General features: G+C 36.5%; 1 protein-coding gene across 1 annotated transcript in view; it reads right to left on the reverse strand.

The window, feature by feature from the left end:
• The window catches only part of DMGDH (dimethylglycine dehydrogenase), a 39,003-nt gene that overhangs the window by 4,414 nt on the left and 21,497 nt on the right, over positions 1-13,092 (reverse strand). Inside the window, exons 10-13 of the mRNA XM_017743721.1 lie at positions 10,619-10,749; positions 8,999-9,216; positions 7,958-8,115; positions 6,803-6,862 (exon numbers count right to left, since the gene is read on the reverse strand). Coding sequence (XP_017599210.1) covers positions 6,803-6,862; positions 7,958-8,115; positions 8,999-9,216; positions 10,619-10,749 — 567 coding nt within the window. The remainder of the gene's footprint in view (positions 1-6,802; positions 6,863-7,957; positions 8,116-8,998; positions 9,217-10,618; positions 10,750-13,092) is intronic.

A 13,092-nucleotide genomic window follows, 5' to 3' on the forward strand; every position in this document is an offset into this window, starting at 1 on the left:
TATCTATATCTATAGATATGTATAGATATCTATAGATAGAGATATCTCTATCTATTTATATATATATATTTATATTTAAATATTTAAAGCACCTTCTTAAATTCCAACAATAGGAATGCAACTAATTCAGTTTACTTCTTTTATAGTTCTTGGGTACCCATGTCAATTGCACACTAATATATTTCCACCATTATTCATTTTTTCTTTTTAAGTGTATGTGCATTCCAATCAAGACAGGATTTGGAAGCTGACGCATTCAACCTCAGTCTGGCTATTTTGGTAATGACTGCTTCCTCTTTCTAGGAGAAAAACAGTCAGTTTGCATATTGCTTCCATTTGTTTTATTTTGTCATGCAAAATATAATGCAAAAAAATCGTATTTAAACCAGTATAATCCAATCAATGAATATATATTAAAAGAAACATCGTATTTAAACCAGTATAATCCAATAAATGAATATATATTAAAAGAAACAAAACCAAAACAAACCCAAAAACGAGAAGAAAAAGAGGAGAAATAAATGAAAACACTAAACAATTCCAACCTTGAACAAATACAAAATTTAAAGCTGCTCTTCACTGTCAGAGTTTAAAAAAAAAAGACTTGACATGTAGGAAAAATGTAAAATGTTTATACTAGTTGAAGTAAAGACAGTCCTACAAAGCTAAGCTTAAAATACAGAAGACATTCCATTGTCTTGGCATGAGTTCCCAAAACATTAAGTTTTGGCAGATGTAATGGTTTTCACATAAAATAACAGTTCTTAGACACCAAAGATAAAGACAATATCTACTGCTTAGCTTCATTTAATTTGAGTGCAGCTCACCAGATAAAAAGATGGGCTGTTCCTTTTTACTTGTGTGTTAGATAACACACATATTAAAATGGAAAATCCTATCACAAAGACAAATCAGCTAAATTTTTAAAATAGCACATAGCTAAAGGTATACCACTGATTTTCATCTATTAACATGCTGTATATATGTATTTTCCTTACCCTTCTTATCAGGTTTTACTTCGTGTTAGTTGCCATGTGTTTGATAGCACAAGATAAACCCACTGTTTTTTAAAAAGAGTTTAGAGGACAATAACCAATGAGGAGACTTTTTTCACAGTGAAATACCTGGAAGAGTTTAACTTACTGTGTTTCAAATATACCTGGCTTTCAATGGCACCCCAATCCTAATTCCAATCCTCTGTAAAAACCTCTTCTAGTTAAGGGAAGCAAAGGCATAGAAATTATCTACAGACCTGTCAAAAAATTTTAGACTGTGCCGTTTATCAGAATAAAGTCGAAGTATCTAAAAAGAAATATGCTGTATTTGTTCAACAGCAACTTGCAGTGAAGACATACAACTCTCTCAACAAGGAACGGTTGTAATTTATTCAGTATACCACTTAGGACTATGGGCATAGAACCAAATTATGAACACAGAGTCACCCAACCGAGTAAGGCAGCACAGCTGCTGTGATCTGCTATAACCATAACGTTACAACACACTGGAGACAGCCTCTATACAGTATTTTGAAACTTTTCTTAGCTAGATGCTTTTTAATTATTTCAGGGTAACACTCCAAATTATATCTGCCTCACCAGCCTGACAAATGAAGACAATTTTTCTTCTCAGACAGCAAATATTTGACAAGTTTCTTTTTCTGTAGAAAATCAAAGCTACAGCTTACACAGCACAAAAGAGTTTTGTAAGGGAGATGGCCAGTCTGTATGTATGGCACCTGCACCAATGCATCTTTCATTCAATCTACCTAAGCCTTTCTTGTATGCAGTCAGCTGTAGGAAATTGGTATGATACAAACAACTGATGAATTACTGAATTATTTTGGCTCAAAATCCCTATCTTAGTGCGTGCTTATTCCTTTACATGGCCCAATAAGCAGACAGGGAGTCACCTAGATGTGCATTTTATACATACAACAAAATCTTTGCAGACCCTTTCTAACATGTTTCCTCAGCTGTAAATTTATGGAATAAATCTTCTGGTTTTTGACCCTCTGGACACCAAATGAAGTAATGATAGAATATGGTTCCACTCCTAAACTTAAATTTGAATGGGGACAGGATTTAGGTGGAAAAGTAGACTCAATTAATATGTTATAGGCATAATAAATGGGGATTGAAAGTGGGAGGGGGAAATACTATGCCCCATCCCAAATTTCCTATCCATCACTCCATCCTTTTTCCTATCCCTATCCCTTCTTCAGTAAAGCCTCTGTTCTTTCTTCCTCCTCTTCCCTTTCTTGTGTGGAGTAAAGCTGGCATGAAACACAACCTTATTCCAGGTTATGGAGTGGGGTCAGTGACCACTGTTGTAGTCATTCCTCTCAGAACGAAGGGATGCAAGCTGGAGAAGTGAAGCAAGGGCAGACAATGGCAATCAGGGGGAGATACAGGCATTCTTGAAGCTGAGGCTGTTCCACACCAAGACCATGGGAACACAAGTTGGACTTAAACAACTGAGGGACAGTTTTGGCAGAGTGGCCAGGACAGAAACAAATGACTAGAAAGTGGAGGGCATAAAACTGTAAGTCTAAACCTGATATCAAAGGAATAAAAGGGTGGAGACACATCCTTAGAACTGCTCATCCTAGTTTCCCGATAGATAATATCTTACGTATTGTTATGTTGGAGGTTAGGTCAATACTCAAGGACTGGATCTTGTCATTCACTCACCTATAAGAAGCTGACGGGCGTGACAAAACTTCTATTCATAATGCATACCAAAGCAATTAAATTCTCATGTGTCTAACAGGTGCCATAGTAAAAACCACCGATGTCAAGGTGAGAAAAAGAGGTAGCACTTGTAGCCTGAGAGGTGTGCTTTCAAAAGGACATTCAGGCAGTTACTGAGCAGGGTTGGAGGAGATGAAATGCAATTAGTGATAAGTGTACAAGGAAAGGAGAAAAGAAAAAAAAAATATTCTGTATATAGAAAAATCTGGAAAGAAGTTTGGAACTGAGAACAAAAAACCTGCCCCAGTACATGAAGAGGCCTGACGCAAAGAAACACTGCCTTGGCAAGCAGTAGTTTCTCCTGGTGGAAACAAACGAAATATGGGTTAAGTACTCGGATCCTGGCCTATAAGAGCACCCTAGAGCAGAGTTCCAAAGGCTTTCCTTCATCTACTGCACTCCCTTCCCAAGCCTCGGTGCTGTTCCCAAGTCTCTGCTGCTGCAGAGAGTGTGACCAGGAGATGGCAGTCTTGGATATAGCAACACAAGCACATACCCACAAACAGCCAACTGCAGACTTTGAGCTCTTCAGGAATGTTGTTATTATTGGATTCACAAGAAAAATCCTTCTGAAAAAAATTAATTTCTGTGAGCTGGTATGAAGGCCTTTAACATCAAGTTTCACAGAGTTTCTGGTCCATTGCAGTCAGGAGGAAAATAAGGCTGTTTTAAGCATTCAGAGGTGATATGCTACATCTTCGAGCACTCAAAAACCTGAGAAAGTGCAAATGTGCAGAACAGTATTCTTGGATGTGGACCAAAAAGAATTGCATATTTTCTTCTTAAAAGATATTCTGTGTATTTCCTGGCACAGTAACTAACATTAGGACTCTATTGAATATTTAGTAGCAGAGTGCTTATTAATGAGATGAGGCTATCTAACAACTTATCTAACTTACTAAATGTAATTGAACAGCCAGAAGAAAGACAACAGATATTTTTAAAAATCCCATTGCTAAACTGGACAGGATTTTGTTGGGAAGTTATGAAAGCATTTTATACTCTAAATTATACATTAATCCTGTTAGTGTCCCTCCACTTTAGTTTAACTGCAGCCCATCCTGATATCTGTGCAGGAAGCAACTAACACTAACATTAGTGAAAAGGGATTATCAAGCAGAGTCTAGAGGAAACCACCTAGAACAATGCCTCAGACTTACTGACAAAATGAAACTTGCCACAGAAACCCTGCTGAAATGGATTTACTTATTGACATGTCATAATTTAATACCCTGTGAGGAAAAATAAAGTCAGCTTAAGCTTTTAAGGTTTTCCTATGATACATCACAAAAAAACTACTAGTCTTTTTGTACATGAAGATGATCTATATACCAAGCTTTCTAAACACAGGGACTACCAGGATTTTATGGGGACTTTACATTGCTTCATATATATTCCCCAGATATTTTAATGTCCTCTTGTAGAAATTAAAATTCTTTTTGATCGTATTACCTTCACTGGCATCTGGCTCTTCATTCATTTTAATCTGTTTAGAAAGTGTTTTCATTTTCTGTGACATACCACTCGAGATTCACTGATGCTGAAGTCTTTTCACAACAGTTTTGTGAGCTATTTCAGCTGTTTGTTGCACAGTAAGAAGCACTCTAGTAATTAACTCAACAGTGCCTTCTGGTTCTAATTTACACAGAAATCAGCACTTTCCCCAGCTGGGGGCGCATGCTTAAAGGAATGATCCTTGTGAGGAGCCGAACAGACCAAAATGTCAAAAAGAAGTATTTAAGTATATGTTGCTTGTAGTTTTTATCTCGTTTGCCCCTTTTTGAGGGGAAAGTTTCCACAACAATAGAAACAGATAACAAAGGAGTATTTTGCTTGTGTTCAGTCACGGCGGCCTGTAAAGAATGGTGCAACAAAACCAGAGGCATGGAACTGGGACTCAAACTGCCAAGAAGCAGAGTAAATAATCTCACACTGCTTTTCATGCTGCAGTGTTTAGAGTGCTTCCAATAGCTGAATTAGCTCAGGTACCTCTGAAGCGTCAACATACAGTCACAACTGCCCTCATCTGAGTCAATAAAAAAACATTGATTATTTCCTTTTTCACATTAGTTTAGCAAAACTGGCAAATGTTTCGGCTGACACCCTGCATTTCTGCAGGAGACTCATTCATGCCCATTTGTCTACAATGTGAGTATCTGCTCTGGAGAACTGCTCCAACCCTGCATTTCAACCATGAGGAGAAGTGTGCAGAGCAGTAAAGAATCAAGTGCTTCCTGCACATTAATGCCTTCGTATGATCTGCATGGATATCTTGGCAAGCAACAGCTTTCCCTCCTTATGGCTGCTTTCCTATTTACACTAAAGGAAAGGGGGGGAAAAAAAAAAGGAAAACAAACAGATGTATCAAAAGGAAGTGGAAAGAAAAACAAGTAATAATAACGTTTTTTCTTTTATCTCGATTCCCTGCAATCCTGCTAATCTCTCCTCAAAATGAAAAGGCCTTGATTGGTAAACACAGCTTAATCCTAATCTATAAAATTCTGCATTTCCCTTGCATGTGTCACTTCCTCTGATTAAGGCAAAACTGTACTACCCAGTAGAGAGAGCTGTAACTCCACTACATGTAGGAAGTGCCACTGACATCCTTGGGAGCACCCTGCCTCACTCCTGCATAGGTTGAAGAAATTTACCTTCTATAGACAGGTTCAACAGTGAGAGGAAAACCACCTTCCTGGGACTGTCCTGTTATGGTTGGTGAAGTTGTCTCATAATATAAAAGCATCCTTTTAAGTTTAACATGCTTCCATAATTCTTTCCTATGCAAAGTTTAGGATTTGCTTTTTATGTGGAGCTGTAACTTAAAGTTTGGGATTCTTATCAGTTCTACAGCGCCTCCACATAACATGGCAAAAATATCAAGGACTATTTATTATCTAATTTATTACCATTTCAGGTATAAAAGAAGCAAAAATAATAACAGTTTGTCACTGTATCACATTACAACATTGTCAAGTTTAAATGTTTTGCAAACATATTTTCTTCTTCATCTCGCTCATATACTTTAATTTACAGATTAAAACTTGAAGCAAAAGATTAAGTCAGAAATAACCCATCACTTAGGGTACCTCACTTGAAATCTCTAGGACCAGAATTTTCATGATAGAAATTTCAGATCCATTGTGCAGCCAACTGCTGTTTGAGTTGATGGAGATAGCAGCAGATGGCTTTAGATCCGCACAGGACATGATTTCATCATATTTCATGGAAAGGTCTCTATTTGACAGAGTTTAGACATTTGGTTTGTGATTCATTTGGACCAGGAAAGAGAAATACAAGCAATTTATTGTATCTATTGGACTAAAACAGAATTTGAATTCCTAAAATATTAATACAAGAAAAGTGAGCTTGCTGATCAAAGGAGATAGAGTAACATCTTTCTTTTCTTTTTTACTGCACAGTTAAATTCAACTAGCTCCATTCTCTAGCCTTCAAATCAGGTGAAAACAAGTTATGAGCAGAGGACCTCTTCAAAAATTCCAAGAACAACTAATTATTCTTTTAACCAATATACTAGTTTAACTTATATTTAACTTACTGTTATCAGTTGTCCCTAGCAGTTCTAAAAATTATAGTTTTTTCAGTAATTGTTGTACCAGAGTGGTAGCCAGGGAAAAAAATCCTAGAGATATCTGCTTTAACAAGAACAAACAGGTAGAATATTTTCACAATATGAACAGGTTCATTCAACTTGTGTATATATATATATGTACATATAAATATATATATATACTATACGTTTAAAAAAGTACATGACTAAAATTTCTCTCTGAAAATAAATCACAAAGAGTTATTTATCACATAGACAACATTTAGCATTTGCAACTTCTTGATCTAATGTATAATTTTGTTAGCAAGAAACATGGGGAAAGATTTTTTAAAACAAGTTGGTACTTATAAAGTAATTATAACTATAGTTGTGTCATTCATTTACTAAATCTATTTTGTTTTCCAGCTAATGGCATTTTTCATGTTCAAACACTTAAAGAATAAGCTTGGACATAATAGAGCATTTTGAAAATAATAAGACATACCTTGTTTAGCTTTACAAAATATTCCAGTCCAGCTTCCAAGGGATTAGTGTCACAGTTCATCTGTTAAAAGATACAAATTCACCATCCATACATGATGGACCATCATAGCTCTTGGCTTGGGGGGTTTATTTATTCATTTTATACATCCTTCTATTTACTCCGGTGTCAAAGTCTTCCACTATGCACAACTTCTGTCTGAATACCCTGCAAGCTTCCAATATGGGATTCAGTGTATCTACTATCACGCTCAATGTACCATATGGATGTGTAAACCAGTCATCTAAGTTTCCATATGGAAAGTAAACACATTTCAGTAAGAAATAGGATTTTTCATCAAAGCAGAATGGAACCTCAGAAGACTGAGTAACTGAGGTATGCACACCATTTACAATACAGCCGAGTGGCTTAGCTGGAGAGGGAAATAAAACACAAAGCAAATTTCATTCATCACCTTCCCATGAGGTGCAGGGAGAGTAATTTGTTAGGCAGCACTTGAAGAAAGAATGAAAATAATTAGCACATGGCAAACCAAAAGGACCCCTAAATTCCCACCATTTCAACCTCTTGAGTTCTTTCATTTCCAAAGGAAAAGGTTCATGTAAAATGAAATTATACTGATTTCCCCCAAAATTCTCTAGGCCCCCTGAGTAATTCTTCATTATGAGTGAGCAAATTCTGCAGGAACAAGGTAATGGGAAATGAAAAAGTTCCAAATACATTTTGAAGCAAAAAGAATTTGCCTCTCATGACATAGTTATTACAGAAATAAAACATTTTGAGAACCTGTCAGCCAAACCTTTGATTTTAAAACACTAGAGCTCAGCAAAACACTCATAATTTTGTTATACACAAGAGGGAAAACCATCCGTGAATCAAAATAAGTGTTTCTTTGCCAGCAATGCAATGGGCTACACCAGCTGTCTTTAGAAAATCACCAGTAAAAATTATAGCAGCTTTTCCTGCTTGAGGAAAATTTTCTTTTAATGCTAAACTGAGAAACTGGTACAAATAACAGCTATGCTAACTATGACTAAAAGCTGCATAGTCACAAGAAAATAAAAAAATTAAATAAACAACCCCACTAACACAACACTCGCCCCCTCCAAAAAACCCCAAACCTCCAGAAAGAATAATAAGGAAGTTCTATTTCCTGACCTCTGCTCCCCAGGCTCGGAAACCTTTTTCCAGCCTTAAAGCATTTAGAGCATATGTTCCAAAGTTATCAATTCCCTCTTTTTGGCCAGCTTCCATGATTGCACCGTAAAGAGGTACAGAATCTTCCTTTCTATGGTAGAGCTCCCAGCCCAATTCACCTGTTACACAAACAAGATTATTATTTTTATCAGCTCAGTTAAATGATCCTAATAAATACACTCCTTTCCTTGGTCAAAAGTGAGAGTCAATGCTCTCTTAATTCACACTGTAGAGTCAATTCTATCATATAGCAAATCTAATTCCCAGCAAGAACTACCAGAGGATTTGTTCCCTACATTTAAGCAGTGGTACTATTATTCAAATTTAAACTGTTAACTGAAAACTGTGGGTAAAAAAACCATCAAAATAACTGATAAGAAAAGGTCATGTAACAAAGTCACAATGATAAATTAAGGACATTATAAACAGATGATGACTTGGCAAGTGAACAGCAAATGTAACTGAATGTAAATAAGAATGAGTGTATTGTAACATATTTAGCACAACAGAAAGAGAATATGAATTACGAAGACTTCAGCTGCTTCAGAATGCTCTGAATTCAGTCTATTACACTCCAAATGGATGTAAAAAGAAATAAAAGTGAAAAGTAACTGGGAAAGCCAAACATTAAGCACTACAGCATTACATTTTCAAGGCACATTACAAACACTAATATACAGTAAACCAAAACCAATTCTTGACGCTGGTTTTGCAGCAAATACCAAAGAGGTTATCAGAACTGGCCTTTTGTTTTGCAAAATCAATATTTACACTATAGGCTATTTCTAGAGAAAAAGGTCTTGGGAAAACTCAGCACAGACCCTGACCATATCACATTTGAAAATCAATGTACTGTGATTCCACCCATACTTATATGTAAAGTGTAACAAACCTACTTCTTATGAATACATGATGAGACTTAGATTTCAACATAACTTTAGTGACACTTATTATTTTATTCATTGTCTCTTTTCTTAAGTGTATGTTTTTTCTATTGCTTACCTGTGTAAGATATCCTAATGGCAGTAACAGCAATATTGGAAAGTTTCAGATGTCTACACTGGAGAAACTTAAACGAAGTGTCACTGAGATCTTCATTTGTCAGTTTCTGGAGGACCTGTCGTGCATACGGACCTGCTACACTAAGTACTCCCATCTCATCTGTCATGTTTTCTATTTCAACTTTGTATCCATCTCTTGTTACTTTCTCTTCTATCCATCTGAACATAAAACACAACACCGATGTTACACTTCTTTTGAAAAAAATGAATTTAGTAAGATTTTACTAGGAGTTATTTATTGTTAGTGTTCATTTCCCCAGCAGCTCCCAGTCCCACACTCTCAAAACCAAAAAAACTATGTGCTACATTAGATAGACAAATCCAACCTTGATGTTAAAAAGAGTTTTCTGGTGAGACACTGATACAGGAACACAGGCATCTGAGATACAGCCAGGAAAGAACAGCATTTAAATGGGTAGAACAGTATTTTTAAGGTAAGAGAAATAAGTGATCTCCTACAATGATGACTGATTTGGTTTTGGATCCAGAATCTGTTAATAAAATGTCAAGATACAAAAAGAGTAAGGAATAAACACGATGAACACAGGAAGTCTCTAAATAAATTGCTGTGACAACAGAAATGTACAAGCAGGTTTGTTCCTTCCTGAATACAACATTTAAAGTATTGGCAGCAAGTTCAGTTTGGATTTAATCCAAAACAACAGCTGCAAATTATCTTTCAGGAAGCTCAGAAAATAAATAAAATGGGTATATTTAAAAATCTTACAGAGTACTACATTGTTAAGCAGTATTATAAGATCTCAGGCCTAGCGAGTACCAAACAGGACTGCCGAAAATCTGTAGAATTAAATACGTTAGATCTGGCTCTGCCATTTGTTTCCTGAATGTGGCAATGTTCCTACTGATTACTGTGAGGCTGCTATGAAACAGTACATTATTCTTTGCCAGTTAGGGCATTTCAGTCTTTAATGTGTTGATTCATTTTGATTAACTGATTTGCCAGCAGCCTCCAGTAAAGACGAGCACTAGAAATGTCAATTCCAATGCTCATCTATGAAAAGTTATTTTGTGAAGTCATCCTGCAACTGCTTCTACTTTTTTCTTTCTTTCTGTTGTTTCACTCTGTGACCCCAGAGCCCAAAGCAGAAGACAGTACCACAGTATCACAAAGACTGCACTGCCTGTCTGTATGGGCCAGGTCAGTGCCTCTGGGGTCGTCCCTGTTAAGAGCCAATTTTCTTTTTTTTGCGTAAGAGAACACACTAGAAAGGAACAGCCGTGCTGTGTTACATCATACAATGCCAAAGACAAACAGGTTCAACAACAAAACAAGAACTACCTCCAACAAAGTATATTACATAACTGTTAGCAAGTTCTCCATCTTTTTACATCAGCGATAATCCAATATCCAAGTGCTTATACTTCGGAATTCAAGTCAACCAACTTTCTAAGAAACTAAAATCAATAAAGAAGTAGAATTCTCGTGAACTTTGTGAAAAAGTTGTTGAGTAATAATTGAGAATTTGGAACTCAGTAAAAATGTTTCTGTACTAATGTGACTGTATAGCACTATGTACTTACTGCATTAAAATACACTAACCTCAGATCATGGAGTTCTGACCCTGATCCAGTTACAAGCATGAATTCTTCAGGATACAGTTGAGACACGGTTAGCTCAGCATAAACTTTTCCTCTGGGTGTTAACATATGGCTTATATTTGTGGAACCCACCTACAGAGTAAAATTTGTGATTATTAAGAATGCAAAATAAAACCTTTGAATTCTTAAACGTCATTAAATACACGGTTATTTTTCTTTATTTGAAAAAACAATTTTTTAATGTTTGCTCTGCTATGCCAGAATAGGAGTGGAGAGATACACAGCTGGCCAATCTTAAGCTTTAGAGTAGAAACTTCACTTCTTCCTTTATAGAAAAAATGGAAATTTTAAAAATAAGATAAATCAAGACCTTTATAAATATTTCTTAATTATGCATTACACAAGGCAGTCTTAGGCTACATTTGTTTTCAGAATGCATTTTCAATTCAAATTCAATCAACTTTAGTTTGTTTCCTTCATCTAAATAAAAAATTCTCCATGTAATTGACATGAATATTCTTTTTCAATCCTGTCAATAAGGTTTTCAGGTCCCAAGAGAATAAAATACGCTTTTCCCCTTACTATAAAGGGAGAAATACTGAGCTGGCTTATGCTTTTGTGGCCCTGATTTATATATGCTTTTCTATTTTTTGTAGTTGCTGACTATGAATCTATATCTCTGCACATTTGAATCAGAGACAAAAGTCCCTAGAGACAAAATTTCAGGTAACAGTTACTTAGCAGTGACCATAAAACACACACATGTTCATACATATATCATCCATAGAAACAGAAATATGAATGTGCCATGGCTGTTGTGCTGGCCTGGTTTCAGATGCAGAATTTAGTCTCTTTTATTTCATTTTACTTTCACAGAACCTTGTCAATAACCCTGTCAGTGGCCAGATTCCATACAATGAACAGAGACCTGAAAAATATTTCTGATATTAAGATTATTTTTCAGGTCTTATTACATTAATTAATTATGCCATAGTTACTGGCATATTACAGGCATATAGTTGAATTTTCAGGACCTGATGCTGGTCACACTCAGTCCAGTTGCAATACAAGTATATCTCTGGTAACTCCACTGGATTATTTTATGATGGAGGCAAGCATGAATGGTACTAAAAATCAGGCAGCTTAAATAACAACTGTTACGAAGGCTGGATTTTTAAGTGGACTCATAAACTGCACCTTCTGCTTTGCCCCCTAACTTTCCCTTACCATAGCTGATTAAACTCCATAGAAAGCACTTGGCTGTTCTCATAATTTCCTATTTAATCTGGATTTCCCTGTACCACATAAATATATTCAGCAAGTGTTATCCATGTCCACTGATTACGCAGTTACTCTGCCTCTACCCCAAGCTAGACTGAAGACAAACTTTCAATTTATATTGTTATCACAAAATTAATACAGTAAAAAATGACTACATGGCAATTCAAGTTCTTCTTTCTCCTAGGATATCAATCTTGTGCCTTCCCATTCAGTTGACTTTAACCTTTCAGAAGAGCTTCTCTATCTTCAAAACTACAGTCTCAGTGTACTTGTTGTTTCCCTATGTTTTCTCTCTTTGGTGTCTGAAGCAACAAAAACCATCACCTACTGCAAGTACTTAGAGAAATTCTGTGCTGAAACGACCGACCCCAAGTCATCCTGGAACCACAGGGTCACTTCAGAAAGGAACAATCTACTTGCTGGAGGTGTATCTCTAAAGTTAGACACTACAGAAGAGTGGTTCACAAAGCAGGAAATAAAAAGAATTCATGGAGCCCTACCAAAACTTTAAGACCAAGAATGAGAAACCCGGGGTAGTTTGTCATGGTATGCCATTTTTGAGAACAGGATCATACTCTGAGGATCTAGGAACAGCCGTCTCGTGAAGAAACGATACATGTGAGGTGAAAGCAGAATCTCCTGAATATTTGCAACCCTGCCTGCACCAGGCAGCCAGCTGTAAAGCAGAGTCAATATGAGTGGAGGAAAACAATAGGTTGCATTTAAAAAAAGCCAACATAGCTGCTCCCTTGGGAATTCATTCAGCTATGGTCAGAGCCCCTTCCACTGTTCTGCTCTGCTGCTCGAGCTGCCACAATTTAGGCAGGCAGCTGCCAAGCTATTCTACTGTAAAAAAATTCCATGTAAGATTCACTTGCACTTTCTAGGAGAAGATTTGAAACACAGGAGGTCGTCTGAGCATAAGGAAACATTTTTTACTATAAAGTGGCTAAGCATAGGAACCAGTTGCCCAGTTAACTCAAAAGCCATCTGAACAAACTCCTAGCAACGAGCTCCATGTGATACTTGTCCAACAGCGGGTTGGACAAGATGATATCCAGAGGTCCCTTCGAACCTCATCCATTCTGATTCAATTATCTCTGCCAAAAGGTACTTCTGTGTATAAACTACTACTAGGTACTAGGTAGTACCCTAGTATAAACTCCACTTGTGTGGTCTTAACTGAGTGCAATA

This window comes from Corvus brachyrhynchos, unplaced genomic scaffold (genome assembly GCF_000691975.1).
Source record: "Corvus brachyrhynchos isolate BGI_N302 unplaced genomic scaffold, ASM69197v1 scaffold8, whole genome shotgun sequence".
NCBI lineage: Eukaryota > Metazoa > Chordata > Aves > Passeriformes > Corvidae > Corvus > Corvus brachyrhynchos.